Genomic DNA, 17,342 nt, shown 5'->3' on the forward strand with positions numbered 1-17,342 from the left:
AAAATAATAATCGGGAATTTTCTCATGACCCCAATATTTCATTTAGCACCAATGGGTAAATATATATATAAAATAATATTTTTCCCGATTGTATTTAAAATACACCACATGAGCACAATTTACAGATATCAAATTAATACCACATAAATACAATTAATTATCCCAAAAATATTTTTAAATGTGGGTCACTCACCTGGAGCACGCAATTAACCCATGATCCACCACGGGATCAATTCTACGACTCACCGGTGCTCCTAGAACAAAATTCACAGACAGTCAAATAAATTAATATTTTAATCGGGTAAATAATACCCGGTACCCGGGGGGTCAAACACAAACAGTAACCAAAATAGACAAATGATATACCGAATTGAAGCTCGTGGGACGAGGATCACAAATCCGGTCTCCATCGACCCCAATTCCGCCGGAGGTGGCCGGAATTTGGTCGGGAAGCTTCGGCCGGTTTTAAACTTGAGGGATCTTTCAAACGGTGGGGATTTTGGACAAACTAACCCCAAAATGGACTCAGAGGGGTCGAAAATAGTGGAATAGAGGTATGGGACGGGCTGGGTTGGTCGGAAACGGCGAGAATCGCCGGAAAAATTTCACCTCGCCGCCACGACTTCGCCGGCCCGATCTGGGCTCGTCCGGCGGCGGCTGGCCGGGAAATTTGGTGGCCAAGGTCGCGAGGTGGCGGGCTTCCTTGGTGGCCGGCGCGTGAGGGCTATGGGTGGCCGGAAAAAGTGCAGCAAGGAGAGAGAGAGGGACGGCCGGTGGGAGAAAAAAAAACTGTCTGCGTGTGTGTGTTTTGTTGAGCTCGGGGAAGAAGAAGGAAAAAAGGAAAAAAAAAGAAAAAAAGAAAAAGAGATGGTGTTTTCCCACGTGGGGAAAAGAAAAGAAAAAGAAAAAGAAAAAGAAAAGGGAAAATAAAACAAATAAATTCAAATTAATTAAATAAAAATATTATTATTTAAAATAATAATAAAAATAATTTGATTTTACACATGGTTGACATGTGGCTTCTCAACATGGTGACACATGGCCACCTTCATTAAGTCACACGTGGCACATCGTTATACGTTTAAAAATAATATTAAAATAATACAGTGTTTGAAAAAATCTACAGGTCCATAACTTTCAAACCACATGTCCAAATCGGACGTGCCGCTAGTCTACGGACTCGTATCGACGAGCACTTCACGACCATGCATGAGTCAACGCTCAACCTTGCATGAATAAAAAGTCAACTCCGGCATCCCTTGGACAGTTTGGACCTCAACTTGTTTTGCTCAAAACTTTCAAACCGTAGCTCTGTTTTCAACGTGCTACCAGTCTACGAACTCGTGCCAACGTGTACTTCGTAATGGTACCTCAGTCAACCTAGAATTCCAACCGGATCAAAAAGTCAACCTTTAACCCTTTGGTCAACGGTCAACGGTCAACCTCGATCAACGTGCAAAAATTTCCGACATGATTCGGGACGGGGTGTTACACATTCATATCAGTTGAGGAAAAAAAAAAACAAATTTAAATATCCAATAATGGATAATCTATTCATTCATAATAGGGATTTTTTTTTTTCATTTTGAAAAATAATCAAATAAATTTAGAAAATATCCGATCAACCACATGGATAATATCTTTGCAAGAATAGTTAAGTGATAAAAAAGCATTATTTGCGGAAAAGAAAACATAGCATGTTTTCTTAAAACCTTACTAATAATATCAAATCCCTTTGTAATACTATATTTTCAACTAATATAGTGTATGTAGTTTTATATGTTTCATTTAATACATAATAAATTTTTTTTATATTTTCTTTTAACTTATAAATGTGTTTCATTCAAAATAATAAAAAAAATTTCTTATTTCTTATTTCTTATTTGATTCTTGCAAAATAAAAAAAAAATTCCTACTTGGTTTAAAAAATCTTTAATTTTAAAAAAAAAAAATAGAAGGCAATTTCAAAAAAGAAACTTATTTCGACACTTAACCGAAAACGACTGCGTATTGCTCAGGCTTTAAAACATAATCTAAACGTGCCGTTTTATTTGACTCGGCTTCTTCTTCTTCTTCTTCTTCTCCTTCCTTTTTAGGTTTCCGCTTATTGCTTTCTTTATACTCTCAGGCGTCATCTGTTTGTGTGTGTGTAAGCTTCAATGGCTCAAGGAGGACTCAACATCTCCAGCGGAAGCCATAGACCCAATGGAAAGTTCTCCAAAGACAGCACTAAAGTTGATTCCTTTTCTAGGTATTTTACTCACTTTCTGCTTGGTTGCTCAGAAAATTCTTAAAAAAAAAAAAAAAACAAAATACTTTTTTTTATTTTTTAAATGTACTTAAATTTGTTATTTTGGAAAGAAATTTGTTGATTATGCGATGTTGATTGCAAATTTACAATGCAGGAGGCAAAAAATACTGCAACACAGAAAGTCTCTTCCCATTGCTTCTGGTATTTCCGAGAAAGATTGATGCTTTTTTTTTTTTTTTTCCCTGTTTCAGATTATGCTTGTCTTTGAATTATGGCTTATATGTTGTTGTTATATGCTTCACTAGTTGAGAGAAGACTGATCGAAGAAGTTCGGAACAATGATATTTTGATTATTGTTGGTGAGACTGGAAGCGGGAAAACCACACGTATGTTTTATATATTCCCATGTGTATATTTGTGCTTTTTCGTTGTCCCAATTATTAATTTTTAAAATGTTATAGAAGGAATTTTCATGTTCTTTTACCCTCACATTGATTTGTGTATTATGTTTTGTGTAGAGCTACCGCAGTTTTTGTTCAATGCTGGATTTAGTCGAGATGGGACGATTATTGGGGTCACTCAACCTAGACGTGTGGCTGCAGTCACTGTTGCAAAACGGGTTGCTGAGGAATGTGGTGTGGAGGTGGGTCAAAAGGTTGGGTATTCCATCAGATTTGAGGATGTAACTTCTAGCTCAACAAGGATCAAATACATGACGGATGGACTGCTTCTGAGGTAGAATGTATGCACAGCTTCGTTTACAATGTTTTCTTTTTTGTAACATGCACCTGGAATCTTCATGAACATGTTTTATAATGTATTATGGCATATGCTGGTACTCTTTGGGTGGACACTTGCATTGGTTTGTAGTAAGTGACCATTTGGAAGTCAATAAGAACATTTGCTTAAGTTGGCGTGTGAAAGATTATCTGCAATTATAAGCACCTGGTGTTGCATTTAGAGTATGGCTTTAAGCCTTTCATTACATAGTGGTCATTGAGTCAATTTTGAGTTCTTGAGAAGCATATTTGTTGAATAAAGATACCAGCAATACTGTATGGACATACTTGAAGAGTAAAGCAAGATGGATTTGATAGGAATGCGACATCTACTAAATCAGTATATCTTAATTGTGATTGGATATATTCTGAACTTTAAAATATTCTCCTCTACCTATGGAAAAATTGTAAAGTTTGTTTAGCAAGTGATAAATAACTAATTTTATGAGGCCATTTGATAAAGAAATAAGTTGGACAGAGGAACATAATCAACTAAAAATATCTATATTAAAGATTTTAACAATAGACATAAATCTGCAAAACAGAGATTAGTTAATTTATATTATTTTTTTATTGTCCTTGATGTGAATAGCTAGGCATGTTAGTTTCTATTATTATAAATATACTTGCACTTAATTCTTAAAAAAAAAAAAAAAAAAAAAAAATAAGGGAAGAAAAGATGGTGTCCCTAAACTTTTTGTTGTCCAGGCAAGGATGCTTTTATCTCTGCTCGAACTCCAATTTTCTTTGAGAAATTATTCCCCCCTTCCCCCCCCAAGGTGAAATCCTGGGGGGGCCTTGCTTATGAGGTTCAAAAAATTGTTAAATATGTTGTATTCTTGTAGTCGGGTTAATTTTGTACTATGTCTATCAAATTCATTAAGGTTCTCTTCTTGGATTTTCAGTTTTCTAGTGTGATCATCTAATGTTGAGCCCTGGTGACTTTTAGGGAAGCATTATTGGATCCTTATCTGTCCAGATATTCAGTCATCATTGTTGATGAAGCTCATGAGAGAACTGTCCACACTGATGTGTTGCTGGGCCTTCTAAAAAATGTACAAATTGCACGGTCCAAATCTTTCAACTACCACCTAGATAATGAAAGTAAAAAGGCAAAGAATGGCATGCTGGTGGAGAAGGAAAAAGATCCTCAGTCTATCAGTTTTCTTAAGGAATGCCAAGGAAAGAAATTTCCTCCACTGAAGTTGATCATCATGTCTGCCAGTTTGGACGCACGTATATTCTCTGAGTACTTTGGTGGTGCAAGAGCTGTTCATATCCAAGGGCGACAGTTTCCTGTAGATATATTTTATACTTATCATGCTGAACCAGATTATTTAGATGCTGCTTTAATTACCATATTCCAGGTTCTTTAATGCTTTTCCTCAGTATCTAATTTTTGTTTGCAAGTTGTTTTTATACTCCTTTGCGCTTCAGTATTTGTGTAATTTAAGTTATTCCATTTGAAAGTAGACTTTGCATCACTCCCAAGAATTCTTAAGTTTTGCAAGTTAGCTATGTTTACTTTAGTTACTACTTTTAATTTACTTTCAATGTTATATTTTTCAATAACTTGTTCAATGTCTTATTCGTTTCATGCTTTTTCAGTGCAATGCTTTTTGACATAGTCAAGTAAATAAAGTTATCTCCAGTCGGTTTTAAGTGAGTTAGTTGGAAATAATATTTCTCGTTCTAGTGGGTTTTAAGTGAGTTAATTGGAAATAATATTTCTCGTTATCTTGACCTTAGCTGGCATTGTTTGTACTCTAACCATTTAATTCATCATTAGACTTTATATGCTGATTTCTTAGTGAGGTTCATTATCATAACTTTTGTTTTGCTTCATCTTGTTAGATTCATATGGAGGAGGGCCCTGGTGATATACTTGTATTTTTGACAGGGCAAGAAGAGATTGAATCTGTTGAAAGGCTTGTTAAAGAGCGACTTCAAAAGTTACCTGAAAACAATAGAAAACTAGTAATTTTTCCAATATTTTCATCCCTTCCATCAGAACAGCAAATGCGAGTTTTTGCACCTATCCAAGCTGGATTTCGTAAGGTACTTTCAAAATTCATGCGAAATAACCTTGTATGTTTAGCTGGTGGCTTTTGTTGTAAACCTTTGCTGCCATAATAATTCATATTCATACTTGTGAATCTTTGTTAATATGTGTAAAAGGAAGAGTTAAATAGGCATTCAAGTGATATTTAGGAGTTTGCATCTATGGTTGGTTTTACATGTTGATCATGGAAACAAATGTGGCTATTTCACTTAGGTGCTAAATTTGTAGTTCACGGACAAGGTACCATATCATTGTCACGAGAATGTCCACCTTCTCAAAATTACCAGAAATTCAGTACTCCTCCATGATAATGTCATTAGTTTAACAAAACTTTCCATAGATCTTTGTATTACCATGTAAAAATATCATTATTGTTGTCACTACCTCTTCACCATAGCACTATGGTTGCCGTATTCTCCAGCAGCTTATACGTATTTAATCTACCAAATATCATGAAAACCAGTGAATCACAACCAATGTAAGAGCCCCTTGCTATTTTATCAATTTTGCTGGTGCTGCCAGTGGTGCCTTACTAATAAAAGCTATGTCTACCCCTCCTGCTTCTAATATTGTTTCTCTTTTCACTAGCCTGTCAGTGTCTGTTTCTATATCTGGATTTTTTTTTTTCTCCTTGTTATATAGTTTTTCCTTTTAAGTATTACAACTCACTATCAATGCTAGATGAGGGTAGTGGATTTTGTTTTTTTGAAAAGAAATATATGTTATGTATAAAGCATCATTTTTGTGCATTGTTCTGCTTAGGTGATATTGGCAACAAATATTGCTGAGACATCTGTGACAATTCCTGGAATCAAGTATGTTATAGATCCTGGATTTGTGAAAGCACGCACTTATGATCCAAACAAAGGGTTGGAATCGTTGGTTGTTGTTCCAATTTCAAAGGCACAGGCTCTTCAAAGAAGGTAGGCATGTCAGGACGCTTAGCTTATACTAAATTGCTTAACTAATGGATTCCATTTAGCAATCACCAACTAAGATTGAAGTTAATTTATGTTTTTTACTGCTAGGAGGTTACTTTTATAAATGTGCAATTTGTTTCTTCTATAGCAAATTCTATCACATTTTCACTTGTTTTAAATTCTGAAATAAATGATTTCCTCATTTGTATAGCTTCTGATTTTGCTTTTGCTTTTAAGCCATAATAGAAGAGAAGAGGAAGCTATAAATTTTGAGTTAGTGTTTGTGTTTAATTTGGACAATAGTGATATTTACTTTTTATTATTGACAAAGAAAGGGTAAAATGTGAATAAGGAATGTTTCATTTAATTTAAACAATTTCCCTTGCTTTTTTATGAAGATTCTTCTAGAAAATCTACATCCAACTAGGTCTGGCTAAATATTTTCTAATGGTGCAAAGCTCTTCTTGTAATTTATAAGGACACTCCTAGAAGTAGCTTTTTGGTCTAAAAAGCCAAACGCAACTTTTAAATGTCATGCCAATCAGACTCAATGCAAAGTTGCTTTCTTTGAGATGATTTTATTTTATTTTTTGCTTCTATCTTTAAAATATTTGTTCTCTTTTCACATCTTGTTTAATGCCAAAGTGAAGATGTCAATTTTTAATTATGATTTGTATATCAATAGATAATGCAAGTCTCCAACAAATTAATTCTCTTTAGGTGCTCGATTCTTGAAAAACTTATAACAGTTCCTTTTTGTGTTATTTACTTTTAATTAAAAGTTCTGTTACCTTGTCAAACCATGGGACTTTATTTTCTGCTTTGCTGCAGTGGACGTGCTGGGAGAGAAGGACCTGGAAAGTGTTTCCGACTCTACCCAGAGTTTGAATTTGAGAAGCTTGAGGATTCAACAAAACCAGAGATCAAGCGCTGCAACCTTTCTAATGTCATTTTGCAACTCAAGGCTATGGGTGTCGATGATATTATTGGGTTTGACTTCATTGATAAACCTTCAAGGTGAATTTTTGGAAAAGCTTTCATCTGTTGTCATTGTTCTCTACTTATCCATATGTGGTGTATGTGCATGTTTTTTTCAACTTCCTTTGGCCATTGTGGATCATTTTAGTTCTCCATAGATGATAAAAAATAATCCTCCCTTCAAATAAATTAAATGGTGTAAATTGTTTTGTTGCAACCTTTTTATTTTATTTTTTGGGGGAGATTTCTCCCCCCCCCCCCCCCCCCCCCCCTCTCGTAGTTCCCCTGAGTTGCCCCTGCATCAGCTGAATGCACCAAAAACAGAATAAACTTGAGTCTGAATGGCCAATCCACTTCAGTTTTAAGTATTAGTTAGAACTTTAAGAATGTGGCAAGGTGAAATTAAAGTTTCAATAATTTGTCATAGAAGAAAACCAGATCTACAAAGAACTAAGTGGAGTTTGGGCAGTTTTAGGATCTTGCTTGTGATATAAGTTATGGTATAGTCATTCTTATTTTGTCTAAATTCATTATAATTGACTTTGTTAAAGCTATATTTCTGGCTTGCCATTTTTCCTTTTTTTTTTTTTTTTTTGAGGCTCTCTTGAAACTTGTAATTTAGAAATCCTTTAGCTGTTTTACTGGATGCACACTAAATATATGTTCATATCTTGCTATATGTATGCTTTATAGTTTGTGAGAGATTTTTATATCACGAGTCAATTATACATTGAACAGGTCGGCTATTGTTAAATCATTGGAGCAGTTGTACTTGCTAGGTGCTTTAACAGATGAATGTAAACTGTCAGATCCAGTTGGATGTCAAATGGCTCGGCTTCCTTTAGACCCTGTTTATTCCAAAGCTCTTGTTCTGGCTAGTGAATTCAAGTGCTTGGAAGAAATGTTGATAACTGTTGCAATGCTTTCAGTGGAATCTATATTTTATGCCCCTCGTGAAAAGTTAGAAGAGGTTTGCATGAAATTATATTTATATTCTTTCCTGTTATTTTCTCTTTGGTTTTATTTTTGATCAAACAATGTTTTTTGTTGTTAAGATGGTTGGTTCTTTTCTTGAATGCTATATGCTTTGATGAGTCAAAGCTCTTTTTTTTTTTTTTTTTTTTTTTTTTTTGTTTTCCCCTCCCAACTAAAAAAGTTCAAATAGGAATGTCTGGGCAGGTATGTATAGACTTCTGGTCCATGGAATGATGATACTGATGCAGCATAAAATAGTTGCAAAACTTTCATTACTTTCTATTGCCTGTTTTCTTAGTTTTTATGATCTCAAAGTAGAAAACTCATACAGTTCCTTAGACCATTTTGGAGTAGATACAACCATATAAACTTGTATACTTCATATTTCGCTTTTGGAACCTTGTTTGTTTCTTTTCTTTCGCACAGCCCCCCAGATATCATTTCCAGTCAAAAAGTACCTGGTTACATATATTGTTTCGATTGGCCAGGCAAGAACTGCAATGAAATGCTTTTCAAGTCCAGAGGGGGACCATCAAACGCTTATTAATGTATATCGAGCGTCAGATGAATTTTTGGAGAAGAGGAAGTTAGGTCTTGGGCAAGAAAAAATTGATAAAATCCTCAGAAAATGGTGCAAGGAGAATTTTATCAATAGTCGCTCCCTAAGGCATGCTCGTGATGTGCACAGGTACTAATCTATGTTCTTTGCCGTCTTTATGGACATGTTCTATTGAACTGGTGTTGGACTTCTGCAGGGTCCCTGATCTCTGATTCATTTCTTCCTTATTTTTAAAAGGTGATTTTTTTTTTTTTTTTCTTTTCTTTTGGCAGTCAAATTCGAGAACATGTTGAACAAATGGGTCTTCGTCTTGAATCTTGCGGAGATGACATGCTTCAGTTTCGCAGATGCCTTGCAGCTTCCTTTTTTCTCAATGCAGCTATAAAGCAGCACGAGGGAACATACAGGTATTGAATTTTCCTTGATATGATTTCGAAGTTTTCTGCTATGGCGTTTAAGATTTTGATGCCTTCTGTACCTTCATTTTATGGGGCAGTTCCTTAAAATCATTCCTTGTGCTTGAAAACTTGGAAATCTTTTTTGCGTTTATTTCTTCATTGCCCTCTGTAGCAAGGCTTCTCACAGTTGCCTAATCAAATGGCAGGGCTTTCTCCACTGGTCAGGTGGTGCAGATCCACCCCTCTTCTGTGTTATTCCGGACAAAACCAGATTGCATAGTCTTCAATGAACTAGTTCAAACTAATCATAAATACGTCCGCAACATAACCAGAATTGATTACCTATGGTTAACTGAGCTAGCTCCTCAATACTATGCCATGCAGAGTTGAGCTTTTGTGATAACACTGACAGGTATGTTCATTTGGTCATTTGTAGATATTCTTGCTAGATGACCTGGGAGTTTTATTAGTTTCATCATTTGGACTGGCTTAACTAATTATTTATCTATATCGTCATGGGAACTAGAATCTTATACACAAATCTTGTTCTCAAGTTTCCGATCTTATTCTGCTTGAATGGGGCCTTTGGCTCAAATGGCATGTGATATTTTTCTGCCTAGCTTGTTTTACGAGTTATATATGGGAATGAGGATGGCACTTGATACTGGTACCTAATAAATAGGCTGAATTTAAACCTCCTGTATAGAGGACCAACTTCTCCTGCAACAAGCAAAGCATGTGTGTGGACATCAAATACTGAAATTGCTTATTGTATAAGAACTGTTATTCTTTAGCATACTAAAATTCTGTTTGTTTGCCTACTGGTGCAGGAGGAAACCAGCAGGGTTTTCTGAAATTTCTGATTACTTTTTGGCCATTGATTTGCTGTATACAATGAGGAACCTTTCTAAGAAACTGCACTTATTTACAACAACAAATTTATGGCAGGCGCTTTTGTCTTGTACAGAAACTACATTGGCTGTTGCAGATCTGCATCAAAGCTGTTCCAAACCATGCTGCAACCCCTCTTGCTTGCTTTTTGAAATCGGCACGAGATCTTGATGTGTTGACACAAAGATGGTTCACGGGGAAGGTTTGAAATTTTTGACGGAAATAGGATTTGGGTGTTCCATATACCCTTTAAAATGATCCTTTTGTTAAGCATTCGGAATGTTCAGACATTTGGGCTGTAATGTAACTTATTTTACAGTGTTTCCCTGTAACCAACCTAATGTCCATAAAACTCATAAGAACACAAAAGACTCTGAATTTAATGAACTTTAGTTTTTTTTTTTTTTTGTTTTTTTTGGGTGTCCGTTCAACTTAAAAAAGCAAATGCTTTTTGGTGTACAAAATGTGGAACATCTCAAGTCCGGCCAAATATTTTGGGCGGAAGCAGAAGCTGTCTTACATTGTTGACCAGAAAGAAAATGTGAAACTTGTGCTTAAATTAGTCGTCTGATTCAGTTCACATTGAAACTGTCCTTGGCTTGGAATTCCAATTGTTTCTCTCTACCCACTAGAAACTTAAAAGAAATGCAACAAATTTTCTATATACTAATCCAAATCATATTAAATTCTTGGAAAAAAAAAATATATATATATATATATATAATATTAAAAGAAAGTTTTTAATCTGCTAAACCAAATGAACATCAAAGAAAACCACATGTAAAATATCTTTTTAATTATCATTTAATATTATTATTGTTTTTTATTGGCAGCCAAAATAGCTTAGCTGTACACACTGAATCATATCCATGGTCAAACAAAGACTAATTAAGATGGCAGAAGAAAAATAATCTGTTAACTTTTTCATGTTATTTTTTCTGCTTCTGTGTATAATTTTCTAACACTGAATTGAGAAAATAGTTAAGAATGGAAAGGAGTGGGTAACAGAGTAAACAGAGGAATGATTTAGATATTAAATAAACATATGGAGAAAAGTCTTTAACCTGTGCTTTTTCTAAAGTGTTTTTTTTTTTTTTTTCCCCTCTCTTAATACAATTTAACATACTACATGGACTTGGTTGATGAATATCTTTATTATATGGACCCAAAAAAAGAAAAAAAAAATGTTGACTTTTCCTATTTTTTAGCTAAAGTTGACTTTTCCTACTTGAGATTACATTACTGTCATCATGAAATAATAATAATAATAATAAAAGTATTTGTAGAGGCGTTGCTTTTTCAACACATTATATATGCTAAAAGTCGTCTATTTCGTGCAGAATTGAAATAATATTATTTTATTTTTATTTTTATGCTTCCAACTGAAATAATATTATTAATGAGAAAAAGAAATAAAAAACATAAAATCCATCATTAACCAATATTAGAAGTTAAAAAAAAAATTAGAAAAATAAAAGGGACTTAACACCTGCCCTCGTATGGAATTGAGGTCTAATTAATTTACTGCTTTTTATTATACAAAAGTAATTTTGAAAATTTAGAACATTTTTGAAACTCTTTTTCTTTTCTTTTTTTTCTTTTTAAAAAAATCAATAACCTAACAATAGAAATCATCAATTAGCCATAGTATTTGTTTAATGATATCCACATTTTAACTTTTAATGTTCATTTGTAAATATAAAATAATTCTAAAAGACAAAATTCAATGTTATTGGAAAAATAATATCATTTTCAAAATTATATTACACCATTTACTTATTTTAAAATAAAATAAAAGATTAATTGTACTTTAATATTTTTTTTTTTGTTTAATAAAGTTGTATTTTCAACCTTTTAATTTAAGACGTTTCAAATTATACCTTCAAATTTTAATTCGTTGTAATGTGATCCAATTGAATTTTTAGCTAACAGCGATAATAGTTTGGAGGTATTAACATATAATTTTTCAAAACCTAGAGAGTCTAGATGCTGCAAATTAAAACTATAAAGTTTAAAGAACAAAAAAAATATATTTTAGTATTAGTTAAATATAATGGAACCATAAATCATGGTTAATAAAAAATTCAATTGAATCAAACTTTAACAAATTGAAACTTAAAATGTTTAAATTGGATCATTTTAAATTTAAAAATTCAATGGGTAACTTATCCAAACTAAAAAATACTATAAAGTAAAATATGAACGATTCTCTATTAAGTTCTAACAAACCAAAACCATTGCACTTTCTCATTGACCAAAGCAAATCCAAACTTTAAAGCATCTTAAACTAAATTAATTTATTTTACAATTATTAATTTCCGTCATGTTTTAAACTATTCATATATTAATTATACAATCAAGCCGTCACAATAGTATATATCTTTACTGTGATATATATATATATATATATATATGGGCATTGGGCATTGGGCATTGGTTCATGCTTCAAAAGTTTCATGCGGAGAAGTAGAAAATGGGAAACTCATTGGCATGTTTGGTTCCAAAGGAAATGACAAACTCCAGAAGAATAATCACCTCCTCTTCCTCCATTAACACTACTTCATCACCTTTCAGCAAAAGAAGCCGTTCAACGAAGAAGAAGAAGCAAGACGGCATCGTTTTAGACGACGAAGTTGATTTGCTCCTTAAACAGCAGGCTCTTGCTGCTGCTCTGCTCTTCCAAGAGCACCAGAGGAACGCCGGCGCCGGTGCCGGAGATCCTCCGGTAATACCGTTCATCAACCGGTCAACTTCAGTTGTTTATCCATCTCCACAGCCAAAGAAGCAGAGCTTCACTAGGAGTTCTTCAACTTCTAGGCAACGTTCTCGCTCTGATACTCTCAATATCAATCATCACCCTGCTCACGATCATCAACTCCTTGTTCCTCCTACTCTTCAGGTTAATTTCAATGTCTTTGATATTTTTTTTTTATTTTTTTCTGTTTTCTGTTTTTGTTTTTCGTTTTGTATTATGTTTCTGTTTTCATTTTGCGATATGGGTTCTTGAAGTTTTTTCATTTCCTTTAATGTTTTCTTGTGATTCATTAATCTTTCTGTTTCTGGGTTGTATGATAGAATAAATGAAATGATTGGAAGAAAAGAAAAGAAAAGTAATCTGTTTTCCTTTCTTTCTTTCTGGGTGCATTCTTAGGATTAGTTTTTTGACCGAGTCAGTCAAAGGCTTTGTTTTAAAGCCACCGGCACTAGCCATCTTGGTCCTAATTTGGCTATCTCTTTTCAATAATATATATTATCCTAATAAATTAATACAATGTTGGTTATTACATCATTTGTTATCCTATTTTATTTATGGACTGTTTATTGCAACCTTTCATTTGTTAATTTACATATTGATTGCATCACTTTTTGGTTAGAATTTTTTCTTCTTCTTTTTTTTTTTTTTTTAATTGAACAGTTCAAATATATCGGCCACCCCTATACTTCATCCAATGGCTGCTGAAAAGTTCTATGGGCTATGGTGCCACTTAAGAGACATTATATGTATAATATATAATATAGGGTTTATATCACTTTTTTTTTTCTTTTTTTTTTCCTGGCTGAAAAGGGGTTTATATCATTTTTAAACCCCCCAAATTATAACACATGTCTATTTTGTCCCCCAAAACAAAAAATTTCTTATAATATTGCCTTCCAAATCATCGTTTTTTTATGTCATTTTAGTTCAATCAAGTATATTTTATATATGGATTTGATAAAATTAGCTTTATGTAACCTACGTGACTTTCTTTGGAAACAATTTAACCATATTTTATTTACCCTTGTACAATGTATATGTCTAATTTTTCGTACATATATAAATATATATATATATATATATCTTGACCATTTTGTTGTCTTTCAACTAACCAAGTTGATAAATTTTTCTCTGTAGGATTCAAAAATTGATGGTCTAGAAACTAATCATATAGTCCTTGTTCATGGAGGTGGATTTGGAGCTTGGTGTTGGTATAAAACTATGACACTTTTGGAAGAAGGAGGATTTAAAGTTGATGCAGTTGACTTAACAGGCTCTGGTGTTCATTCTTCTGATACAAACAGCATTACAAGTCTTGCACAGTATGTGAAGCCGCTTACTGATATCCTCGAGAAATTAGAGGATGGGAAGAAGGTTTGTGCTTAATTAATTTCTCTCTTCTGAGATTTTTGTACATTGATGAATTTAACTAGCATTGATGTTGAATATAACAGATAGAGGTAATTTAATAAGCATGCAAATTCAAAATTAAATCACTTGTTTGAACTAGATCTTCTATGGTACATACAAATCAATGTCTCATATATTTAATAACAACTGTATATCTTGCATCTTTTGGCTATGAGATCAATGATGTGCTTTGAGCATTATCAGAATCTTGCTTTGTTAATCTCAACTGACAATCTCTAAAATATGACTCAACATTCAATTTAAAAAGAATTTATATATTTCACATTTTAAGCTGAATGTTATATATTGTGGAGTCTCATATCATTCATTGACTCTGACATAATATTATATATGTATGTGGATCTAATTAGGACCTCCAACCAACAACTTACCTAACACTTCTGGAAGAGGTCCAGTGGGTTGTAACATATTTGTATATTTTGGTAAATTGACCTCTCTCAACAGAATCAAATTTTAATGGTACTATTGAGGGATTTGTAATTATGTCACTGGATTATGCTACCTAATCCAAAATCTTCAATTGCATATTCTTTTAAAAATCAAAAGAACCACAGGCGCATTTTTTTTCAGCATCCTAAAAGTATTAAAAGTAATAAAAGTAATACTATCTTTGGCAATTACAGGTAATTCTAGTGGGACATGATTTTGGTGGCGCATGTCTATCATATGTGATGGAATTGTTTCCATCTAAAATTGCAAAATCCATATTCATTGCTGCAACAATGTTGGCCAGTGGGCAGAGTATCCTTGATTTGTTATCTCAACAGGTTCTTCCTCCTCTACACTTTTACATACTTTAAAAAAAATAAATAATAATAATAATAATAATGAGGCATGAAATTTCATTCCACCTAAACTATGCACCTATTACGGTTCACTAAAATGCAGCAACATGCAACCCTCCAGAGTTCTTATTTTATGCCACTATTCACAAGTTTTCAGACCTCTTTGCTGTTCATAGTCTAATTAATTATATTAGGTTCATATCACCCTACAAGAAGATGTTACTCCACTTACATAGAAAAATAGAGCAATCTAATATCTAGTTTCTGATCTGCCAGTTTTACCATGAAATCTTGAGCTAATTCCTTATTTTATGGGGCTAATGCAGCTAGGATCGAATGATCTGATGGGACAGGCTCAGATATTTTTGTATGGACATGGGAAAAATCAGCCTCCAACTGCTATTGATCTTAACAAAGAATTGGTTAAAGACTTTTTGTTCAATCAAAGTCCTTCAAAGGTGTGTTTGTGTGTGTGTGTGTGTGTGTTTATAAAAAACTGTAATACTTTGGTGAAGCTTATATTTGCATTCCCAATTTTATGTAGGACATTGCATTGGCATCAGTATCAATGAGGCCTATCCCTTTTGCACCAGTTACTGAGAAGCTCACTCTTTCCGAAAAGAACTATGGTTCTGTTCGACGTTTTTACATAGTAACTCAAGAAGATCAAGCTATACCTGTCCCTCTACAAGAGACCATGATAAACTCAAATCCACCGGAGCAGGTTTTCAGAGTAAAAGGCTCTGATCATGCACCATTCTTCTCAAGACCACAAGCTTTGCATAAAATATTAGTAGAAATTTTTCAGATTCCTCCTCCAAATCAAGTTTGAAGAGCCTAGCAAGTTATTAACAATTCCTTTTTTAGCATTAGTCATAGAATGAATTATTTATTACAGTAAGCACAAGGATGTATAATATGTATGTTTAAGAAAAAGAAAAGGGGGAAAAAAAAAAAAAAAGCAAGGAAATTATTGTGTAAGAGGAAAACCAAAGTTATCCATTTAGCAGCAAAGCATCATGTAAATTTCTTTTTGGTGTGTTGACTCTCTTTACCTTATGTTACAAATTTCAGAATTATCAAGTTGTTGAATGTGAAAATGAGTCAAAGGCAAAATCTCTTAATTGGCCAAGTGTTTCTGCTTCTTGGTTTGATTACTAGCTTCTCTGTTTGTTTTGTTGAGTTGTGTGGAGTCTAATTTCCTACTTTTCAGTTTTGTACATTGTATCAATATCCTAGTATTCTCTGTGGTTAAAGAACACCAAGCACCATTTTTTTTTTTTATGTAGAGAAGAGTGTGGGACTGCTTTATGGGTGTTGAGTCTGTTGTGAAGGTATGAGATTACCTTATATTCCTCTTTTGATTATGGTGAAAATTTTGAAGCTGTAAAATACACATAGCTCTCACATTGAAGGTGAACCAATATTGATCCTGTGTATTTGTTTTCTACTTTTAATTTCATTGCTCTCATAATTAGGGATTTAGACTAATTTCACATATGGTGTCCAAGATTATATTCTCATAATCTTTTTACTATAAGTACACAAGCCACAACACAACCATGAATTTTGAACAAATTACTTATTTGGCAGCATGTTCAAATCCAAGTGTTTTGACCAACCCCAAATCAGCTAGTGGGCATTACTCAAAAAAAGGAATATGAAATTATTATTTGGTTGTTACGCAAGGAATAAGGTTTTGTTGGGGTCGTTCTAAAATTTTAATCCAACCATATGGTATATTAATAAATTGTATGGTTGAAATATTTATTCCCATAAATGCCACGTCCATAAACGGAAAAAGTATGATTACCATAAAAAGAAAATAAAAGGCAAGCGAGAATTCAAGAAAAGGCAAATTTTGTTTTTAATTCACTTCCCAATCAAAATGTCCAAACACAGCCTTACGAAAAAAATAAATTAAATTTTAATTAATCGGAAAAGTTTTTATAACGCACGCTCTCCCTTAGCGCGTGATATATAACAAACCATCTCTTTCACATCAATATTCAATCATCCACCGCTGCAAAATAACTATCTCCACGCAATTTTAAGACACTCCTTTGAAATTACCATTTTGCACTTAAAGTAAAGTGGTTAGTTAAGCCTGTTAATTAAAATTTTCATATCGTAGTTTCACCTCTAATTTTAAAATTAAATTTCTATAACTTTGATTTTACTTTCAGTTTAGATTTTCTATTTTTAATTTTTTTCAATTGAATCTTTAGTTTCAAAGTGAGTATTGTATACACAAAAGTTAACCTTATAATTTTATCTTGTTTTTCTTATACATATATATATTTTTTAATAATATTTTTCACCTATTTGGATTCAAATTACATAATGAGCCATTATTTTAAATTTTTATTTTTCTTTTGATCCATATTAAAAAAAAAATTAAAATTGAGGGTGTCTCATTAAAAAAATGTGAAAAATATAGAATCCAATTTGAAATGATTAAACTTAGAACCATCAAATTTATACACTAAACTTTGCTTACCAAATGAAATCGTGTGGCATTCACCAAATTTAATCACTAAACTTTGCTTATACACTAA

General features: G+C 33.1%; 2 protein-coding genes across 4 annotated transcripts; both read left to right on the forward strand.

The window, feature by feature from the left end:
• The first annotated feature begins 2,071 nt into the window (after positions 1–2,071).
• LOC107429064 (pre-mRNA-splicing factor ATP-dependent RNA helicase DEAH10) lies at positions 2,072–10,220 on the forward strand. Of its 3 annotated transcripts, none has more exons than XM_016039703.4 (13): positions 2,072–2,251; positions 2,406–2,452; positions 2,557–2,637; positions 2,770–2,986; positions 3,980–4,397; positions 4,885–5,088; positions 5,855–6,015; positions 6,844–7,029; positions 7,729–7,960; positions 8,454–8,653; positions 8,797–8,931; positions 9,129–9,334; positions 9,871–10,220. In XM_016039703.4, exons 1-12 carry the CDS (start codon positions 2,160–2,162, stop codon positions 9,310–9,312), a joined length of 2,157 nt encoding a protein of 718 aa, XP_015895189.2. In that variant the 5' UTR covers positions 2,072–2,159; the 3' UTR covers positions 9,313–9,334; positions 9,871–10,220. The 3 variants fall into 3 exon arrangements, with proteins under 3 accessions (XP_015895189.2, XP_015895190.2, XP_015895188.2); XM_016039704.4 differs by having other exon boundaries at positions 9,890–10,220; XM_016039702.4 differs by having other exon boundaries at positions 2,073–2,251; positions 9,753–10,220.
• A 2,013-nt stretch (positions 10,221–12,233) lies between these two features.
• LOC107429048 (putative methylesterase 11, chloroplastic) lies at positions 12,234–16,217 on the forward strand. The gene is made up of 5 exons (XM_016039681.4): positions 12,234–12,712; positions 13,706–13,942; positions 14,623–14,766; positions 15,111–15,242; positions 15,329–16,217. The coding sequence occupies exons 1-5, from the start codon at positions 12,287–12,289 to the stop codon at positions 15,614–15,616; spliced, it is 1,227 nt and encodes a 408-aa protein (XP_015895167.3). The 5' UTR covers positions 12,234–12,286; the 3' UTR covers positions 15,617–16,217.
• Positions 16,218–17,342: the final 1,125 nt, after the last annotated feature.

Source organism: Ziziphus jujuba, chromosome 12 (assembly GCF_031755915.1).
Source record: "Ziziphus jujuba cultivar Dongzao chromosome 12, ASM3175591v1".
In the NCBI taxonomy this organism is placed as follows: Eukaryota; Viridiplantae; Streptophyta; class Magnoliopsida; order Rosales; family Rhamnaceae; genus Ziziphus; species Ziziphus jujuba.

Bases quoted from the DNA above. Each gene is read 5' to 3' on its own strand.
- LOC107429064 (XM_016039703.4), top strand. From the start codon at position 2,160: ATGGCTCAAGGAGGACTCAACATCTCCAGCGGAAGCCATAGACCCAAT. The intron at 2,638-2,769 runs GTATGTTTTATA...TGTTTTGTGTAG, and splicing joins TGGAAGCGGGAAAACCACAC to AGCTACCGCAGTTTTTGTTC. The intron at 7,030-7,728 runs GTGAATTTTTGG...TACATTGAACAG, and splicing joins TTCATTGATAAACCTTCAAG to GTCGGCTATTGTTAAATCAT.
- LOC107429048 (XM_016039681.4), top strand. From the start codon at position 12,287: ATGGGAAACTCATTGGCATGTTTGGTTCCAAAGGAAATGACAAACTCC. The intron at 14,767-15,110 runs GTTCTTCCTCCT...GGGCTAATGCAG, and splicing joins TTGATTTGTTATCTCAACAG to CTAGGATCGAATGATCTGAT. The intron at 15,243-15,328 runs GTGTGTTTGTGT...AATTTTATGTAG, and splicing joins TCAATCAAAGTCCTTCAAAG to GACATTGCATTGGCATCAGT.